This window comes from Orbicella franksi, chromosome 5 (assembly GCF_964199315.1).
Source record: "Orbicella franksi chromosome 5, jaOrbFran1.1, whole genome shotgun sequence".
Classification (NCBI taxonomy): domain Eukaryota; kingdom Metazoa; phylum Cnidaria; class Anthozoa; order Scleractinia; family Merulinidae; genus Orbicella; species Orbicella franksi.
In genome coordinates this window covers 33,438,283-33,459,928 of record NC_138149.1, presented here as the reverse complement: position 1 = coordinate 33,459,928, position 21,646 = coordinate 33,438,283, and the positions used below count along the sequence as shown (strand labels likewise).

Genomic DNA, 21,646 nt, shown 5'->3' with positions numbered 1-21,646 from the left:
GCTTTTAAGATTTTGTAGTACAACGTTTGCGTTTGTAAAGGTTAAGAACTCGTTAAATATCGTTATACAAGCATCAAAAGAGGAAGCACGGAGACCCCACACTGAGATATCATTAAAAAGTCTGCTTATAAAAAAACAAACATTCAATTTTCAAATTCGTTCGTGATAGCCCGTGGCGAGAGCATTTCAGTATATTTCCCCATGAAAAGTTATCATACGTTCAAAATAAGGCATTTTAAATGGTTGATTTAAATTTAAATTCATACGTTGAGGTGCTTTTTACAATGATCTGTGAATAACTTGAGGTGTTAATGTTTTTGAAAAATTACATAATAAATCACCGAGTATTTTCCTTCTGTATTTTGGGTACTTGCCTTCTCGGGTAGGACTGAAATTTGAACAAATCAGATTGACTAGGTAATCGATCACGGGTTTCTATTAATAATCAGAAGGCGATTTGGAAAACGGAAAATTGGCAGGAACTTTTTATCAGCCTTTTTAGAGTCAGTCTTCCGCTTCGAAACCTGACAGCCAAATTCCAGACTTAGCAATAGTTATTATTCAAAATTCTATTTCTTCCTTAATATAACTGTCATTGAAACTTTGATTCCTATCGTCCTTCCTCAAATACAAAATGAAAATTGCCCGAATTAAACGTTTTAATAATGTGTAAAACTGACATGAAGTCAGCCTGGACATTTATAAAGCAAACGAAATCCTTTCCTCTATTGAATGATTGGCGCGAAGCAGGTTGTTTCTTTGACATTCAAATTCGTGCACCAAGAGATAAAAACTGAACTGTCATCGCCATAAACTTGAATGCTTTTGTTTTGCGCAGGTGGAAGCGAGATGAATTCTGTGGACGTTCAATTCATATTAAGAGGACATACAAATTTGGACGTGTAGTTTTGGTTCATGTTATGGTACATGAATGTTTACCGTGTTGTAATAGCTGGGATGCTGTTTTTAGTTGGATGGACAGTTCCTGTGACAAATGGTATGCTTTCAGCCATTTATACATCTCGAATACAGAGTTAATACTGCGCCGGGGATTAAGGCGATAAGACGTACAAGAAGAGTCACTTTATGGAAAGCACGCATGGACAACGAATTTGAAACTTGTCAGGAAAGTTTCAACAATAATGCAACATTAATTGGAAGTGTATCAGCCACGTTATATTAAGGAACTAAGCAACACAGTTTTGGAGAGTGTTTGGCCGGGACTTCAGGGTGAAAAACCATCCATAACTGATTTTGTAAATAGAAGAAAACCCTTTTCTGAAGAAGAACGGTTTGCATCCTAATTCAACTGAGCTTAAAGTAATGTGGGTATTTCATTCAACAGCTAACGTACCAACGACGTAGCGACTTAATACCAAGAGAAGTTAAAATAGTCCATGAACGTTACAGATATTCCTGCAAATTTCATTTCACATCAATATGACATTTAACAGCACAGAGAATGTCACTGATAGTAAATATTACACCAGCTCTGTTATTACAGCTGTCTGTTTGATCTTGATATCTGCCCTCGCTTTTGGCGGGAATTTGCTCGTATTGGCCGCCATTGCAATCAACCGAAATCTTCGCTCGATATCAGATCTCTTTCTGGCTAATTTGGCCGTGGCAGACTTGTGCCAAGCGGCTCTGGCGATTCCACTTCGCGTTGCAATTTTCCTTGAAACAAGACCAGAGCCCTCGATTCCGTGTCGGGTGGTCGTTTGTTTTGCGGTACTTTTTGGAGGAGCGTCAAACATAAACATACTATTCGTAAGCGTGGATAGATTTATCGCCATTAAATGGCCATTTAAGTACAACAGTTGGGTCACAATGAAGCTATTTGTTTGCTCCCTTCTCATAAGCTGGCTTTCTTTGGTTGTGTTTGCGATTTTACCCCTGGTGGGATGGGGAGGGGCTGATGGTCCAACATCTACGACGTGCAGGTTTACGGCGACCTTGGTTAGAAGATACGTCGCCATTGGCTACATATTCATTCACGGAGTTCCATTAGTGACCATCATAGTTCTCTACCTCTATATTCTGAAAGAGTCATTTCGACATTCGCGAGCCATCGCAGCTCAGGAATTCAGTTTGAGGACAAATAATTCACTATCTAACGAAAACTCGATCACTCACGAGGAATTTAGCACAAACGGGGAACAAAATATTGAAAAACATTGCACTCGCGGTAACCTTCCCCACCTGCATAACCGCACAGCTAACACCAGCAGGCGTGGTAAAGGTGCCCGGATGATAGCTGTCTTGCTAGGCGTTTTCATAATTCTCGTCCTGCCAATCATTTTGATTGACGTGGTGGAGTTGTGGAATGCGCCGTTCGCTCCACCTGCTGTGGTAAATCTCGCCGTCTGTTTGATTTACGCTAACTCAGGGGTGAACATTTTTATCTACGCCGGGTGGAACACAGAATACAGGAGAACGTTTCGTCTTGTTTTAGTTTCGCTTTGGAGGCTGATGACTTGCTCTTCTCCCTGATGTCTTGTGCGGATAGCGACAACTTCTGTTCTCTTCATATTTAGCCAGTTACAACATTTGAAGGGAGAGAACACAATGAAACTTCCAAACTCGAAGAAAATCAGGAATTCCGTTAAATCCCAATAACTTGAACCTTTAAAAAAGGTTCGAGTGACCGGAGATAAGGAGAAATAAACTCTGTTTACTGTGTTTTTCTTCATACAGTACACATTTTGATCAAATTTAATCAGAGAGTAATCGAGTGAAAATTCAAGAATATATTTCTAATTAAATTTCTGTTTAAATCTGAACGCGTAAACGTAACGGGAAACAAAAGAAAACAAAGCAAAAGAAACAAAAGAAAGCAAAGCAAACAAGCAGGAGAAGTCCAGAGACTGCGAACCATGCAGCCAAAGAAAACGTCGGTCCACTGCTATACAGAATTCATGTGATATACTTTTACGAGACTGATAATTTCAATGTTTTGAACTACAGTACTGTTTGGTTTGAGCTGTCACGTTTTGACAAAGGAGCTATTTTACAGAAAATGACCTGAGGGGAAACGAAAATTATTTCGAGTTGGCGGAAGGGTCGAGTTACCAAGAGTTCGTGTTATAGAGGGTAAGATAACAGTAAATGTATCTCTTACCAAGCGCATGAAAATATGTAACCGTTGGCGAGGCTGTGAAGCAAAGCATGTAACAAGTGCCAGGCGCAGGAGAAAAGATGTAGCTAGCGTTACGAAATAATGTAACCAGCACCAAGCGTAAGAAAAAATGTTGCCAGTGCCAATGAAGCGAAAAGATGTAACCAGCGTTAAGCGCGGGGAATTACAGTGTAGCTAGTGACATAGGCGGGAAATGATGTAACCAGCACTAAGCGCGGGAAAATCTACTCCCCTTCCTGTCCCTGGAAGAAAGACCCTGGGAACGAGGTTGATTCTGGATATGAAACAGCATTCTTCCGGCAGTGATTGCAGTCATGCAAAAGGCAGCATCAACTGGGTAACTTTATCGAGTCGGACAGGTAAAAGAATACCTCATCATTTTATTGCCACTCTAAACCAGTTTCCATACAGTGAGCCGCGCTGTCTACAAACCAAAATGAAACAAGCACGATTTGGGAAAACCGAATGACTAACTGAGAAGTGTAGGCTAAACATGCCGTGTATGAGACACAATTAGACCTGTTACAACGCTTTAAATAATTACACAAAAGGATCGCGGATGGTTAATTACTTGGAAAGATATTTGCATGGATTAAATTACAATCTGACTATTTGATCAATGTTCTGTTGGAATGCAGTGTTGATGCAACGTTTGTGTCTTATAGCGAAGAACGTCCACAGGCCGCTGGGTCGCTGACCTGTGCTTACGAAATGAAATGACAGAGGAGATTTTGCAGTCATAAATAAAACATGGTTTTCTTACAGATTAAGGCCCTGTCCACACGTGTCCGGCTATGTTTGAATCCGCAACTTTTTCTTTCCGGATACGGCTTCCGTCCACACGCATCCGGCGAATTCGGCAGCGAATCCGGATATTTTTGAATCCGCTCTCCAGAGTGGAAAAAAATAAATCCGCAACGAATCCGATAACGGGTGGACGGCGAATCCGGATATTTTCGAATCCTATGACGTAGCAAAATCGTGTCCAGTCTCTCCCCGAATATGTCGGCACAACGTGCAGGCCTAGTTTGTGTAGAGTGAATCCGGATACCATCGGTTGCGTGTGGACAGGCGAATTCGATTTAAATACGCTACGTGTGGACCGGGTAATTTTTTAATTCGGAAAGAAAAAGTTGCGGATTCAAAAAAATCTGGACACGTGTGGACGGGGCTTAAGTGTATTGAAGAATAACGAACATCAATGTAGGCTAGAGACTAGATCCCAGTGGTATATATTTACTGGGTGAATGCAAATGAACTAATTTAAATTTTTGCTCGATTTTACCTAACTAGCTTCATGCATGGGAAAAAAGTAACTTGAGTGACTATCAGGTGATATATCACTTGATCCACTTATGGCATTCACCCAAAATCATGCATCTACCTGCCGACGTGATTGTTTCGAGTATGTTGTATTGTGATTGTGGTAGAAGGCACTCAAAAGTTTTGAACCAAAACTAGAGAGACTTTCGGGCTATTCCCCATTCGAGGAAGAATGATATAACCCAGCACTACAGTAGGTGAACAGGTTTAAACAGGTTTGGTTATGAGTAAAACGTCAATACATTTGTCTGATTGCCTCGCACGAGCAGCACTGGCGGCAGGTCAGCGGACAACACTTCAAGCCAACTCATATACATCAGGGGGGTGGTGACGTCCGTGACGGGGACTGGAATGGAAATCACCACCAGCCTTGTGTCTTCTGAGCAGTTCTGCCGCACCAGCTCCCCTATCCGGATGGTTCTCAGAACTTTTTGGTCCTCAATCGGTTCGTCTCCGAGCTCATCGCCGACTGGCAGACGTCTAAAGGCGTCGATGCTCTCTTTGGAAGGCTTCTTATTGACGCCCTCAGTCTGCTCAACACAACTGGCGTCGATGCGGAACTTCTTCAACAGATTTGCCATGCGCAGTCCCTGCGGATTCAGCTCGTGCTTGGAGCGAATGTCCGCCGAGAAGAATCTGAGTTTGCAGTTCTTCCAGGCGCGATGAAGCGTCAAGAGGTACGGGATCAAGACTGTCAGCCCGCCGTCATCGTACAGCCACCACACGTCTATAGTTCCCCTCTGCTTCTCTTTCAGTGCGATCTTCAGAAGCTGCGGCTTTGTTCCGTCTTCCGAGGCCGGAGCAGACACGTTATCAGGGCTTGTGAGGCTTTCTCTCTCCTCTTTGGTCGCTGTTTTTGACGAAGAAGAACGCTTCGGCTTGGAATACTCGTCCTCGTTCATTATGGAGTCATCATCCGAGGAACTTTCTCCGTCACTCTCCTCTTCCACTTTCTCGACGATGAATTCTTTCTTCTCTTTCTCGTTCATACGAAGGATAATCAATCCATAATTGAGCTCGAACACGTCATTGATGACGCCAAGGTAGTCTACTACTTCACCTATGCACCTCTTATCTGTCCAGTTGTTTTTGAAGCCCATGACCACAGTGTTTGGTCGCATCTTGCCCAGACCAGAGAGATGAATCATTGACTGCACGCCCGTGCGAAGACTGGGAGCTGATACGAGATAAAATAAAAACATGGTCATGAAATAAATAAAAAGATGGGAAAACTTAATCATTACATATGTGCATGTACACTAGACCATACTGTAATCTCGGCTCATGCTTTGTGGGAAAAGCAATGAGATAAAATGAAATAAATGAAATAAAAACCCATCCCTCCTAAATAAAATCAGTTAACAAGATCATACGAAGTAACCGAAGGGTGCATTACCACTGAATTTAAGTATATAACAAAATTGCGCACAACTGACGCTTGTTTTATCAAATACTGAAGTGCCTCGGGGTGCTTACTCGAGGAAAGGAATAAAGATCCGTAGAGTTCAATTCGTCCGTTAGGGTTTGTAAATTGAGATTTCTAAAACGGGATCAAAGTGGAAACAGGATGAAATTATGAAAAACTCTTCCATTGAATGGACAGGTCTAGTTTATGCTAACCTGTAGTCATTGCGCGGAAAGCTTTGATTTTGTGTTCTCTAATCCACCTAGCGTCCGCATCGTCTGCACGCATCTTTCCGAAAGGCTTGTTAACTACATTAGCGTACACCATCAGACTGACATTTTTGGTGATCTGTGACACAAGGTATGTCAAGTTAGGCCGCTCCTGAGGACTTCCCGTCAGTACCAGGCAGTGTGGACGGAAATTTTTCACGTGATCGCTTATTCCATCGAGCCGGCGAGTATAGCGCAGGGCCTGGACGAAGGTGTACGCCTGCGCAGAGGATCCCCAGTTAACCTGCATTGATCAGGAAAAGACAAGAACTGTTTCACAGAAATGTTATTTAACCCGTTCTAACTAATAACTAAGCAAACCAGAGGGTTTTTCCCGACCGATCACGACTTTAAGTGACATAACACCTCGTAACAGAGAAATGGCTCATTTTCGGCTGTAACTTAGCTAGAGTAGAAGGCTCGCGAGTACGTATTTACTTGCGTATGAACCTTGTTATCGGCCTGACATGGTAGTTGGCAGATGTGGGATGACAAAGCAAGCTTAAAAATACTATATATTTCATTTACGAGCTTGAAAAAAGTTCAGAAATTATTTTAAAATATTTTTAAAAAGGCCAGCAAGATGGCAGCCTATAAGGTACGTGTTGCTACATCTCTGTCGTTTTCCCACAATTACTAGCGAGCTTACCTGAGGCTTTGTGAAGTCGACATACTTGTAGAGTATCGTCACAATGACTATTGTCAACAGAGCTGCCCACCAGTTAATGAGGAACATCATGGCTAGGCACAGCAGAGCCGCTAACAATGACACCCACTGATTGTAATACTTAAATGAGGGACGCCATCCCGGAGAACGAGCCAAAGAAGCTGCAAACACTGCATAGTTGATGAGCGCGTACACAATGAGGAAGAAGTTGGAAATAATTGGCGCAATGACATTTAGATCTCCGATAGCAATGAAAGCCGCAGCCACGAAGAAAGCCAAGATGTATCCTCGGCGGGGTTCATTGCCTGGTCCATACCCAACACCAAAAAACGAGACGTAAGGAAACAGGTTATCTTTGCAAACTGCTTGAAATGCCTTGGGTGCACCAACAAGACTTGCGAGTGCTGATGACAAGGTGGATGCAAATATTCCCGCTGTCACGATTGGTCCCCAGCCTGACACTTCCTCCATTACCTAAAAAGTAATTAACGTGAAAGTTGAGTCTGACTTAGGGATTGGAGAAGCAACATAGACTCCGAGCAGCCGGTCTTTTCTCAGAAGATCACTTAGACGAGTGTTAAGTGATCGCGAACGTAAAAGGGCGGTATGGCCAAGCAGGGAATGAGGCGAGACTTGCGCGCCGCGCCCAAGTTTGGTCCCATTCCCCTTTTAGGCTAAAGCGTCTCGCCTCATAATCCCTGCTGAATTTAGAGAGAAAAACAGACTACCAGCAGTCTAAACCAAAACGACTCAGTGGTGCTGTGGCAGAACTTTACTCTGCTTCTGAGACATGAGGCTTGCCAAAGCAATGTTCCCACTTATTAGACTGAATCCAAGTCCATCTCGAAGTAACCTACCCGAGCAGGATCCTGGTAGACCTCCCCAAAGATTGACTAGATTTTAATTTTATACTCCATCAATGTAAAAAGTGCTGTTTAGTGTTTTCATAGTTTAAAAGGGACTGCTTTTGAAACCCAACAAAGTGTGTTGTATGCTTTTGCTCGCTTTTTTGGCATTGACCGTGTGCAAAACACAATTGTTGTTTCCTTCTCACTGAAGAACAAACCAATAGGAACGTTTTGGTTACGTAATCCATACATAGTGTATGAGCGAAAAACAAAAGATTGCGCACGGTCGTGACCCTTCCAACATACGTGAGTGACATCTTTGTTTTCTCCTTTGATGTTTGCTAGGTTTCAAAACCATTACCCTCCAGTAACTGTGGTGTTTTGCTGAAGAACAAAACATAATGACCCCAACTGGCACCTAGTATCAAATTTTTGATTTCAATTACTGGCTCTATCGGCCACGTTATCACTGTATAACAGGTGTCGAGAGCCATAATAACAGCCCTGCCTGCATTGATTGTGTCGTGTAGGTACAAATGACAGCAAGAACACGAAGACAAAAAGTCCACTTTACCTGGAAGTCATTTAAGAGTCCATATTGACACTGCTGTTCTGCACAGGACGCCAGCGACTGATTTGTACTATTTTGCAACAACTCTGGAGCAAAACCAAGTGCTTCCCTTTCAACGCACGAACCCACAAACCAGGCAAGCATTATGTAAACAAGTGTACTGATGAGGATTGCCAACAATGTTCCTTTCGGCACTGCCTTGCGCACACTTTTGAGATCACCTGATATGTTAACCCCAGCTAGAATTCCTGTCGCAGCAGGAAAGAACACAGCAAAGACTGAGAAAAAACTTTCATCTTTATAACCAGGGTTAAAATTGGTCTCAAAGAGATCTTTCTTGTAGCCAACAAAACCTTTCATTCTGCTATCTTCTGACTGTGGTCCAATGAAGGTTCCTATCATGACATTAAGAATTGAAATAACTAACACAATAAGAAGTATCATTTGAGCTCGCACAACCCATTGCAAGCCAATCATGGTAATGCCGAGGAGAACAAGAATAGTGATAAGGCCTACAATGCGAATATCATTAGACTCGTCCACCATGAGGGAATCATTATCCCTGAGGATGTCCCGCACTGTTTCTGCAAAACCAACCACGTACATTGCTGTAGCTACAGCACTGGCAACTGAGAAGATTACACCTATGGAGCCTCCAAACTCAGGTCCAAGACTGCGGGATATGAGATAATAAGCCCCACCTAGTAGGAAACACAGATTTTATCATTACACAGTGAAAGCACTCTTAACAAACACTCTTGAAAGCAGACAACCCTACTTACGACTGCCTTCACAAAACCCTGAGTGTTTGAATTCCCATACAAAGTCTGCATTTACTCATTCCCATAAACAGACATTTCCGTCAGCAGCTGTGGACACTTTGGGAACCAACAATTGAAACTTTTCCTTTGTTTTAACACTCCCGTAAGCAGACACCCAAAAGGAATTGGACTATGAAAGATACCCATAAAAAAAAGTGTAAACTGTTTGGTCACTGCATTTTGCTGCAGTGAGAACGTTAATGTTGAATGTTGTTCTTTAATCACTACACTCCACTATACAGTACTGTATACAGATATCGCCATCATCGCAGCATTGCATAAGGCAATAAAACAAAACAAAAAAATAATTTAATATGCCAGTAATTTTTTTTGTATTCCTAATGTTTAGTGTTAGCTGGGCAAGCTCCTGTAAGCAGCCATCTACCCCTTACACCTTTACTGGCCACTTGCGAGAACCATTCTCATAAGCTTCCTGTTCCATTTACGGACAAGTTTTTTTGAGTCCTGAGGGTGTCTGCTTATGAGAGCTTACACTGTATGTACCAAATTACAGTGGAACTCAGTTATCTTGCCACCTGTATAACAGGTTGGACAAAGCGCAGTTTTCATTAGAGTGTCGAAAAGTAATTGGTTTTGCATTTACTATGCAGCACGATTGGCATATCAATAAAATTACCCCCCCCCCCCCACACACACACACCCCATTTTCATCCAATCACAAATAAAACTTAACCCAAATGTGATTCATCCACACACGTGTTCCCACACTTCACATCAGCCACACGTACAGTGTAATTGCTTCAAGTATTGAATGGTTCATTGGATTGTCTGTGGCCCCTACCCTCATCACCTGGGCATTCATAAGGTAATTGCTCACATTTCTAACCCCAACAAAGTTCTGGCAAGTTGGGAACACTTGGCAGCCTTGTGTTTTTACCTCCAAAAATTACTCCTAAGTTGGTAATGAGTTCATTAGCAAAGAAGAGATCACCCCATGAGATGGCAGATTCCCTTTTATTACAATCCAGGAGGGTGCTTATTTTGACTCTTTCCGACTCCCAAAAACAGTGTGTATTGAGTTTCACCAATTCCACTATTGTTAACTGCTTTGGCTTAATGCAAGTCGTTGATAGCCCAACACGCTCCGAGTCAATCTTGGATTTAACATTAACTGACACCTTCGAAAGTATTACAGTATTATTATATTGGCCAATTAGTCTTGGTTCCTCAGATCACAGAATCATTAACTTCACATTTATTACAAAAGTAGCACATCCATTACAATCATCTAAAGTAGTTTTCTACTATAAAAATCCAAATTGGAACAGTTTTTGCACAGAGTTAACTAGTGCCACCTGGGATTCAGTCTTCGCCAACAACAACATCAACGATATATCTGGGACAGATGGAAATGTCTTTTCTACAAAACCATTCGCAACAACATCCCTTCAAAGAGAATTAAACTTATGAAAAATGTTCCCTGGATAACTTCCCAAATTAGAAGATTATTTCACAAGCGAAAGATTAATGTCTCTGGAAGAAAGCAAAAGCTACAAATGACCAAAATGATTGGAACATTATTTGTTATAAATGTACTCTGCTCATAGTAATGGCCGCTTTATAAGTGCTGTATCAACCTCGTGTTGCAGGTATAGTGTGTTTTGTAGAAATTCACTTAATCACTCACCTCCTTTGACCTCACCATTGGTACAAACAGCAGACATGGACAATGTTGTCAGAGTAGTTACCACAGCAGACAAAAGCACAATGACAGTAGCCAAACCTATCCCAGCATGTCCAACAACCCAAGAAAGCCGCAAATACAGCATAACACCCCATATGTTGAGTAGACAGCCAAACAGCACACCTTTGATCCAGCCAAACTTGGGTGCATTCAGTACACTTCTATTTCTTACTTCTAAGGGATCTGAATCCTCCTCCATTTTCTTATCATCCGGAGGGGCTGGCTGCTCGACAAATTCAGCCTACAGAAAAAAAAATCATTCTTGCTGTTATATGACAAAATTCTACCTTAGGTTTGTACAGTGTTTGAAGGTAAACATCAAGTCTCATCACTGCCTTATGCGCCTACCAGCGCCTCGAGAACTGATGATGATGATGATGATAAGGATTAAGTCTCATCTGTGAAAATCTAGTCACTATTATTAGTTTAATAAATTTATTAATAATATATGCAAAAGAGTCATTCATTCTTGTCACAGTGGATGCTGAAAGTGAATGTTCAAGGTTGATGTTTTGTTCTCTTCTGCTACATATTTTCCAATGTATGTTTTAGGAGCTGGGGCATTTGTTCCTAAGGTGGGGCATTTGAACAAAATTTTAAAAATAAATATCTAATGCCCTGGGGGGTTGCCCAGGGAGATGTTGAAGTTTCGAATTGAGTAATACATCACAAAGAAGCCTTTAGCCTGTCATAAACATGTAACCACACCGTCACATTGTCAAAATTGCAATAGCGATGACTACACTGCAACCAACGATCAAATCAAGGTCTCCAGATCTCTTGATCGAATTTTGGTTAATCAATGAAGCGTGTCGACACAAACAAACAAGTTGGGTTCAATTTGTTAATTCGAACTTATATGTACTACCATCTAAACGCTCTTTTAACTTCTGGATCAAAAGAAAAAAAAAAACCTAGTTCCCTGGTAGACGTTGAAAGGTTTACGTGCTGCATATATTATTTTCTGCAGCACGTAAGTCAGTTTCATTTTCATCGCCCGGCTGAATATACAAGTTTAAGCGAATTATTTATGCTCGAAGTACCACTTCGCAGACTGAAATGTCGTTAAGACTTCATTAATCTTGATTTAAAAAAAAAACTGGTCTGCAGGCGAATTTCAGCAACATTCTTATAACTAGTTTTGGGGTGTCTAGCAGATAGTAAACACAATCACGAAACTTTCAGGTTATCCGAGAATATGCAAATCTAGCGCCGGCTACGAGTTTGACAATGAGCCAGAATGATTGAGCACACAAAACGTTCCTTGCTTAATAACATCATTCGTAGATACGATCGATAAACTATAATTTCTAACCTTGTCATTTTCTAAGCCTTTACGGAGTTCTTGTAGGGTAGGTCGTTGTTTCCCGCCGTGCCCATGTGAATGCTGACTTCGATAGAAGATGGTCATTGGGATGGCCTCGTTCGTGGCATATCCGAAGGTGAAATGTTCGGGAGTCATTGGACTTTTTGGTTGTCCATCCTCAATTGAAGGCGAAGAAGGTTCGTTTGCATCGTCTGTGGCAGTATCTGCCGGAGGATCGTTCAATGCCGGTCCGAATTTGACCTTATGTACCGAAAACTTTTTGGGCTCCTTCGTAGAGTCGCCATTTCCAGAGTCATTGATAGCATTTTCTTCTCCCATTTCCTTTTCGTCGGTGGCTGCAGCAGGCGTTTCAACTCCCTCGTCAGACATTTTGATCAGCTGACAGGGTACAAGGCTGATCGAAATGTGATGAGCATGCAATATTTCACTGTCCGGCTGCCTGAGTCACATGTATTTATACAAGGACTGTGACCTGTATTTCTCAATCCCGCGCGCGGGAAAAAGTCGACAACGTTCGTAAAGCGTCAAGGGAACAATCCCGTGAAAGTGAAGAATGGTGAAATGAAGAACGGTGAACGGTGGAACGGTGGAACGGTGGAACGGTGGAACGGTGGAACGGTGGAACGGTGGAACGGTGGAACGGTGGAACGGTGGAACGGTGGAACGGTGGAACGGTGGAACGGTGGAACGGTGGAACGGTGGAACGGTGGAACGGTGGAACGGTGGAACGGTGGAACGGTGGAACGGTGGAACGGTGGAACGGTGGAACGGTGGAACGGTGGAACGGTGGAACGGTGGAACGGTGGAACGGTGGAACGGTGGAACGGTGGAACGGTGGAACGGTGGAACGGTGGAACGGTGGAACGGTGGAACGGTGGAACGGTGGAACGGTGGAACGGTGGAACGGTGGAACGGTGGAACGGTGGAACGGTGGAACGGTGGAACGGTGGAACGGTGGAACGGTGGAACGGTGGAACGGTGGAACGGTGGAACGGTGGAACGGTGGAATGGTGGAATGGTGGAATGGTAGAATGGTAGAATGGTAGAATGGTGGAATGGTAGAATGGTAGAATGGTGGAATGGTGGAATGGTAGAATGGTGGAATGGTGGAATGGTGGAATGGTGGAATGATGGAATGGTGGAATGGTGGAATGGTGGAATGGTAGAATGGTAGAATGGTGGAATGATGGAATGGCCAAATGGACAAATGGACAAATGGACAAATGGACAAATGGACAAATGGTGGAATGGTGGAATGGCGAAATGGTGAAATGGTGAAATGGTAAAATGGTAAAACGAAGAACGGCGGACTGGTGGACTAGTGGACGGGAGGAATGGAGAAATGGAGACGTGGAGGAAAGGAGAAATGGTAAAATGCTGGAATGATAGAATGGTGAAATGGTAAAATGGTAGAATGGTAGAATGGTAAAATGGTAAAATGCTAAAATGCTAAAATGCTAAAATGCTAAAATGCTAAAACGGTGGACTGGACTTCCTCTCTAAATATTTTAATTTATTTTATTTTATTTATGATGGTGGAAATGTGGAATGGTGGAAAAGTACAATAGTAGAATGGTGCAATGGAGGAATTGCGGGGTAAAATTGTAGAATATTCGAATTATGGAATGGTGGAATGGTTAAATGATGAAATGGTAGAAAGGAAGAGTGGTGGAATGGTGAAATGCGAAATTGCGCGAATGGTGGATTGGTAAAATTGAGAAAGAAAAACTAGATAAACTTGCTCTTGGCCTGTCAGCAGGCTCATAGTTGGACTTTCTTGGCGCTTCCGCACCAGACTCCTCTTCGCGGAATCGCTTTGCCCTTTTGCTCGCGAGTGACTCAAAGGTGAGCCTCTTCGCATGCAAGCGAAGGGCCTTGGAACCGGAAAGGGACGAGTTTATTGTATTACATTATTATTAAATTGCACTTTTACGTATTTTATTGCCTCCTGGGTTATTGAGAGAATAACTACAAAACTATAGCAAACCAGCTTTCAAAGAATTACAAACCGTTCTGCTGGGTTTTCAATCCATAGGATAAAACACAAAGCAGATTGAAATAGATATTTGCAATATTAGAGGAGACAAAACGTCCTATAAAATTAGATTAGAGCGCTTTTCAGTTGAGTGTCGAAAGTAATTAGACAATTACTTTGGCTTTGGTTTTGGTTTTACTACAGTTTGAGATCAGCTGAGAAGTCTAATTGGTAAGTAATTGGTTTTGGTTTTGGTTTTACGACACTCAATTGAAAACCGCTCTATCATCGAATTAATTAGAATAAAGTTTTTAAGTGATATTGTTTACAAGTTGTTAGACGACTCTATAGAAGCATTGCCGCAGCAATCAAAACTACTTAATATGCGATCTTCCTGTCTTTAATACAAAATTGTTAACTAAATATTATTTTTAGTGAAGCCACTCTCTCCTGTTTGAATCTTCTTGGCTAAATTAGTGAATCAAAAAATGGCCGTTGAACCAAGTGACATATACTTGACGCGAACTGGATTTTAGTTGGTGCTTCCAAACGACACGTTCCTAAAATTTAACTCAGCTTGCTGGATGATCTATTACGAGCCTATCTAAAAAGATTCCCAAGTCCTTGACGATAATTTCCGCTGAAAATAAAACAGATGCAAGGATTTATTGCACAATTTGAGTGAGCCATAAGATTGGCAATAAGGGCGAAGTACTGGAAACCACAGGATAATGTGAACGATTCGAGGCGACTCGACAGAAAAAAAGAAATACTAGCAGGTAAAAAGCATACTACAAACGCCAAGACAATAGCGACGGCCATCTTTAACACATTGCGTTCCCTTTGCTGGTGTTGTTGTCGGGCATTGTCTAACTGCTCGCCCGGAATCTTTTGCGACTTGAGCTTTAAATAGATGATAATGTAAAGTGTACCTATCAACACAAAGGGGTATAAAGGAATACCACAACTAGTGCTAAAATATAATTTGCATAAGACGAGTTTTCTCCAAAGGCTTCATTCCACATTCGCTCACACCCTTGCTCACCTAGGTATTCAACAAGTTTGAATGCAATGAGATATGGCGAGCTGACAGCCATTGCGACGATCCAAGTGGCGAGAATGAAGAACCGGCACAGCTTTGAACTGATGAGTGGGGAACGGAGTGGATATACCACAGCTCCAAATCGATCCACTGCTATCAAAACCAGGCTCTGAATAGACACAACCAGGGAGACAATTGATAAAACGTTAACCAGCTTACACAGGACCTGTCCAAGAGGACCACCGATCAGCCAGGGATCTCTAAAGAGCTCTTGTATCAACAAAGGAATCGCGAAAATCGGATACAGCAGATCGGACATGGCCATGTTTACGATTAAAAAGTTGATTGGTTTTCTCATGGTTGGCGTCTTGTACACAATTACTCCAATCAAGGTGTTTCCCGTAATGGAAACAACAAATATCATAATGCAAGCCAAGGTTATTCCGATTTTTGGTGCTGTAGAATCGATAGTGCAACTCGATGACTGTGTTCCATTTATGGTTGTGTTCATGTTCTCAGACATTTCTGATCGTCAAATTTCATGAGATATTTCTCTCTCCAATTATTTTCTGTCTGGCGCACTGTGCGAAAAGCCAAATATTCGGGCGCGAATTCGCTCGAATACGGATCGGTGCACGCCGCGTATACCGCATTGTTCTGACGTATTCGATTATGGCTGACTCGAAATACACCTGGAATATTCTATTAGAATCCGGCCTGTTTTTCCGTATTCAAATTGAATACTCGTGAATGACTCGAGGTGTTCGATAAATCACATGGGCCACGTTTTGGTAGATTAATGTTGCATTAGATGTTCTTCGAAGATATAGTGATCATTTATGGCGCGAACATTTTCGAACACACCCAGTTGTTCGAGAGTTTGCGACTCGAACACGAGATGCACGAAGCCACTTCTGACGTGAACGTCTTCGAATACTAATGAATACGTCAAGTATGCTCTAATTTTAGAGAATCGCACGCTATGAATACGAACGGTTATGTTACATTTTTCACAGCCAAAGATGTCTTGCGTAGTCAAGAACGGGTTTTATGCAGGTAGTACACACTACCGCGTAGTTCAGTCAGACAACACGCTAGTGTTCCGAAGCGTGCGACTGGAACACGAGACTCATGCGAAGTATGAAACGTGCTCATGTTCTAATACTGACGCATACGTGAGGTTTTAAGGTATTCTAAACGGCACACTTCAAGTGTTCTGTGGTGTTCGACTGGAACACGAGACTCGTGTTCATGTTTGAATACTGACGCAAATGTAAGGTTTTAAGTGCATATGACATGAAAAATAAGTTCGGCTTATTGGAAAGGCCTTTCAAAATACAGAAGGATGGCGTTTTTCTTTTTGAAATATCTTTTTTCGTTTTAGAGATATTCTATTATGCAAATTATCAGTGATGGCGTCATATTGTTTGCAACTAAAAATGGTAAAATACTGACTAAACAATATCTCTAGAATACAATATCTCTACAGTATGAAAACAGATCTGCGAGTCTCCTTGTTTATATATAAAATACATATAGAGACTGACCAGTGAAATACCAAAATTTGCTTGCCAACATAATTTTTCAATAGCTCTTACAAAAATAAATCTTAAAAAGTCTCCATGGCCCCCTAAATAGTCGTAAATACATACACGTATCTTGTAAGCCAGGGTTCTACTTCACAGTTTTTCCCTTTTTTCTTCAAGTAAGGATGCCATAGATTATACATGAGGCACTACCAATTCTACTTCATCCTATGAATAAAATACAATATGCATAAAAGGTTAGTTAATTTTATGTGTAAATCCATATTGAGAAACCTCAAATCAAGTTTGCAGTACTTAGGAAAATATCATAATAAATCAATCAGTTAATTTTACACAGTAGTTTGATTTGCTGGTTTAATTCGCCATCATTAACCCCATTGCTGTCTCTTATGAAATCAAGGTTACATTAACTTCCAATGTATAGCTTCTGCTTGTTAAAGAAACATTTAAAACCAAAGGCAATTACATAAATCTTAAGCAAACTTTACAACTGAACTTTACCCTGGAAACTTAAGCTTAACTTACTCGTATGTTCAAGACAACCCGCGGGAAGACAACAATGGCTTACCTGTTGTTGTTGACTCGTACCTACGTATGTATCGATGTTTTCACCAGCTGTATGCCATCAAAAACTGCTTGAAATCGTGCACAGAGAAGAAGTTAAGGTAAACTGAATTTTGTCCTCCAAGGTAGGGTTTTTAAACGGTGAAAAAGTACCAAGAGATCAAAAGACCAAGAGATCGATGTAAGGTTGTAAATCCATATTGGGAAACCTCAAATCAAGTTTGCAGTACTTAGGAAAATATGATAATAAATTAACCAGTTAATTTTACACAGTAGTTTGATTCGCTGGTTTAATTCACCATCATTAATCCCATTGCTGTCTCTTATGAAATCAAGGTTACATTAACTTCCAATGTATAGCTTCTGCTTGTTAAAGAAACATTTAAAACCAAAGGCAATTACATAAATCTTAAGCAAACTTTACAACTGAACTTTACCCTGGAAACTTAAGCTTAACTTACTCGTATGTTCAAGACAACCCGCGGGAAGACAACAATGGCTTACCTGTTGTTGTTGACTCGTACCTACGTATGTATCGATGTTTTCACCAGCTGTATGCCATCAAAAACTGCTTGAAATCGTGCTCAGAGAAGAAGTTAAGGTAAACTGAATTTTATGCGCCAAAGTAGAGTTTCCAGGGTCGGTACAAAACGTGGACCCCTCAATCTGGACCCCCTTCTGGACCACCTTTTGGAACCCAGTTTGGACCTCCTTCTGGACCCCCTATTTTTTCTTTCCGAGAATACGGGCTCCTGATTTAAATAATTTAACTTAGAACATAACATGATGAAGTCTAGTTAATCCCTGAGCGAAATGTGAAGAAACAATGAATTCAGGCAGCGTTGTGAATAATATGATGGCTGTAGCCGGAGTTCACTGAGTTTACTTTTTAGAAATTAAACCTGGTTAAAATTCCCAAAAAACTTAACTCGGTTAAAGGTTGGTTACGACGAAACAACGGGGTTATATTTAATGAGCGGCTACATTTAAATTGGTTATGAAGTGAGTAAACTCTCTTCTCGGTGTTTGATAATGTGGTAAAAGAAACGGTTTCTCGCATCTGCTTTATTACTTCTAAAACAAGAAAAAAGTAGTTCATATTCCGTTGTAGCCAGCCTGCTATTGAAAAGGAAACAGTGACCGTCAGAGCTGAAGACATTTATAACCTTAGGCAGACAAGTGTATCATGAATCAGAGATCCGACGCAAACGGTAGAATTATCCAGTCTTCGCGAATAGACTAATTAAGTCAGCGCTCCTTGAAAGAGAGCCCCAGTATACAAAGTTTACTAAAAGCATCAACTGACCATATAAAGGGTGACTTGTTAAGCAACTTTTCTTATAACGCCGGCCGTCCATGCATAGAATTGGCTTGACAAACGTCGCAATCTGTTTGAAATAAAATGGCTTTGGAAGGGAATGAGTATGTTTATTGATTATTAAATTAACTTGGCAAATCTTGCACGTAAAGCAGGCCCAGTTTACAAAGTATAACAACTGCAAAACTTAATATTACAAGCCAGTTTCCCAAAAACAGACAAATACCGCTCTGCAACGAAATTAAATAAGTACCATCATTCGGTGTTCGAGGAGTATCACTAAAATAACTATTTGTTTTGATTCTTGTCTCGTCCTTTTGCGACGGCCATCTTTCACACATTTCGTTCCCTTTGCTGGGGTTGTTGTCCAGCGTTGACCGAGAGCTTGCCTGGAATCTTCTGAGACTTACGCTAAAGGGGTATAAAGGAATAGCACAAACTACTGCTAAAATGTTATGTACACAAGGCAAGTGCTCTCCAAAGGCTTCATTCCAAAGATGAATACACCACATCTCACCTCGATATTTAACAAGTTTGAAGGCGAAAAGGCTTGGGGAATTGACAGCCATTGCGACGATCCAAGTGGCAAGAATTAAGAAGCAACACAGCTTTTAAATGATGAGTGGGGAAGAGAGGGGATATACTACAGCTCCAAATCGATCCACTGCAATCAGAACCAGGCTCTGAATAGACACAGTGAGGGAGATATCTGATAAGTAGGGAAGCAGCTTGCATAAGGCCTGACTAAGGGGACCCCCGATCAGCCAGGAGTCGACGTACAACTCTGATACGATTAAACGCGGGATCCCGAAAATTGGACACAGCAGATCGGACATGGCCATGTTTACGATGAAAAAGTTGATGGGTTTTCCCATGGTTCTTGTCTTTTAGACAATTATCCCAATCAAAGTGTTTCCTGTCATCAAAACAACAAATATCACACAGCTAACGAATGTTATTCCGATTTTTTCTTCTGTTGAATCTTTGTAGCAGCTCGATGACTGCGTTCCATTTATCGTTGCGCTCATGTTACCGAGATTTCTGATCGTCAAGTTTCTTTTTCAGATATTTCTCTCACAATAGGTTTTCCATCTGCACGGTATGCCACCCTTGTTATGTTTCGCCAAAGGCGAGATAATATATGCCTTGAAGTAACTAAGGTACGTACTGATGTGTAAGGAAATAGATAATTAATAGAATAAATTCAAAACGCGACAGCTGGATAGTAACAATTATTTACCGAGATGGAGGTGAATATTACTTTGGTAATCAACTCCCAGTTAACCAATCAGAACGTGTGAAAAGAACCATTTACTTGTGTGGTATAAATTGGTTAATACAGTTGCAAGATAAGAATAAATATTAGTGCTTAAGAGAGCTTCTTGAAAATCTGCAAATTAGAATAAAAAACTAAATAGAAGAATTCACTTATTATCAAAATCGATATCGAAATATTATGTAAAGGAAAGTTTAACTTAATTTCTAAAGCATGCACACTGTCAAAAATGAAAATTTAAGGAAACAACACTGATCGAGGTATTTCAGTAAAATTGGTTATTTAGGATATCAGACGTTTAATTCAGGAAAGCGACTGCTAAGCGACGAAAGCGAGCAGAAACATACTGCACTCCTAACATGGACTGATACGGGCCTAGCTAAAGAAATTCTTAAGACCTTGACGATAATTTCCGCTGAAAATAAAACAGATGCAAGGATTTAGTGCACAATTTGAATATGCCATAAGGGCAGCAATAAACGAGAAATACTCGAAGCCACAAGATTCTGTGAGCGATTCAAAGCCTCCCCATTCAACGATGGTGATATATGTGCTAAGAGGTAAAACACATGCCGCAAATGTGATCACAGTAGCAATGGCCAACTTCAGAACATTCCGTTCCCTTTTTGCGCGTTGTTGTTGGGCGTTGTTAGACTGCTCGCCTGGAATCTTCCGTGACTTGAGCCTTAAATAGATGATAATGTAAAGTGTAGCTATCAACAGTAAAGGGATATAAAGGAATACGACAACTTTTGCTAAAATATAGTTTGGATAAGACGAGTTTTCTCCAAAGGCTTCATTCCACATTCCCTCACACCTGTGCTCACCTAGGTATTCAACAAGTTTGGATGTCATGAGATATGGCGAGCTGACAGCCATTGCGACGATCCAAGTGGCGAGAATGAAGAACGGGCACAGCTTTGAACTGATGAGTGGGGAACGGAGTGGATATACCACAGCTCCAAATCGATCCACTGCTATCAGAACCAGGCTCTGGATAGACACAACAAAAGACGTCTCACGAAAAAAGAGAACCAGCTTACATAAGGCCTGGCCAAGAGGACCACTGATCAACCAGGAGTCTATATAGATCATTTGTATCTGCGATGGGATAAAGAAAATAACAAACAGCAGATCAGACATGGCCATGTTTACGATAAAAAAGTTGATGGGTTTTCTCATGGTTTTCGTCTTGTGGACAATTATTCCGATGACGGTGTTCCCGGCCAGCGAACCAAGAAAAATCAGTTAGTAAGCAAAGGTGTATCCGACTTTTTCTGCTGTATGATTCCAGTAGCAGCTTGATGACTGTGTTCCATTTATCGTTGTGTTCAAGTTTTCCGACATAGTCGTTGAGTTTCTTTTTCAGCCCAATGACATTTCTGACCGTCGTTTCTTTTCCAGCTATTTCCCTCTCCAGTATTAATTTTCATCTGCAAAGTGCGCCACCTTATATTTATGGGGCGCCGTTTGTAAATTTATTATTTAGACCGAATTTATGCCATTTTCCCCTTATTTATAAATAATTGGAAATGCCACAAAATTTGTTTATAAATAAGACACAAGAACTTGTCCGTTGATATGTAAATAATTATTTTAGGTACGTTCTGATTTATAAATAATCTTTTACCATAGAGTTATTATATATAAATAATAAACTAAACAACTTCAATTATTTATAAATCAGGCCATCTCTAAAATAGTTATTTACATATCATTAAGTTTGTAAATCCCATTGTTTATAAATAAATTACTTCGCCGGGAGTGTAAATTTCACCTCACCGAGTGTAAATTTATTATTTATAAACAATGAACTTCACTGAGTGTGTAAATTCATTATTTAGAAATA

General features: G+C 41.0%; 2 protein-coding genes and 2 pseudogenes across 2 annotated transcripts; 1 reads left to right on the top strand and 3 right to left on the bottom strand.

Annotated features, from left to right (window-relative positions):
* Positions 1-870: 870 nt before the first annotated feature.
* Positions 871-2,587, top strand: LOC145488012 (alpha-1A adrenergic receptor-like). The gene has a single exon (XM_081466775.1). The coding sequence runs from the start codon at positions 1,441-1,443 to the stop codon at positions 2,491-2,493; it is 1,053 nt and encodes a 350-aa protein (XP_081322901.1). The 5' UTR covers positions 871-1,440; the 3' UTR covers positions 2,494-2,587.
* A 443-nt stretch (positions 2,588-3,030) lies between these two features.
* LOC145488406 (solute carrier family 12 member 2-like) lies at positions 3,031-12,601 on the bottom strand. The gene is made up of 6 exons (XM_081467260.1): positions 12,064-12,601; positions 10,692-10,989; positions 8,226-8,923; positions 6,786-7,277; positions 6,083-6,380; positions 3,031-5,639 (listed from the first exon to the last, which is right to left on the bottom strand). The coding sequence occupies exons 1-6, from the start codon at positions 12,442-12,444 to the stop codon at positions 4,684-4,686; spliced, it is 3,123 nt and encodes a 1,040-aa protein (XP_081323386.1). The 5' UTR covers positions 12,445-12,601; the 3' UTR covers positions 3,031-4,683.
* Positions 12,602-14,650: 2,049 nt separating this feature from the next.
* Positions 14,651-16,006, bottom strand: LOC145487404 (neuropeptide SIFamide receptor-like; annotated as a pseudogene).
* A 4,166-nt stretch (positions 16,007-20,172) lies between these two features.
* LOC145487961 (QRFP-like peptide receptor) lies at positions 20,173-21,238 on the bottom strand (annotated as a pseudogene).
* Between the last annotated feature and the right edge of the window lie 408 nt (positions 21,239-21,646).

Coding starts and splice junctions, on each gene's coding strand:
- LOC145488012 (XM_081466775.1), top strand. CDS start 1,441: ATGACATTTAACAGCACAGAGAATGTCACTGATAGTAAATATTACACC.
- LOC145488406 (XM_081467260.1), bottom strand. CDS start 12,444: ATGTCTGACGAGGGAGTTGAAACGCCTGCTGCAGCCACCGACGAAAAG. Junction 7,278..8,225: donor GACTCTTAAATGACTTCCAG/GTAAAGTGGACT, acceptor ATTACTTTTTAG/GTAATGGAGGAAGTGTCAGG. Junction 6,381..6,785: donor TCGACTTCACAAAGCCTCAG/GTAAGCTCGCTA, acceptor TGATCAATGCAG/GTTAACTGGGGATCCTCTGC.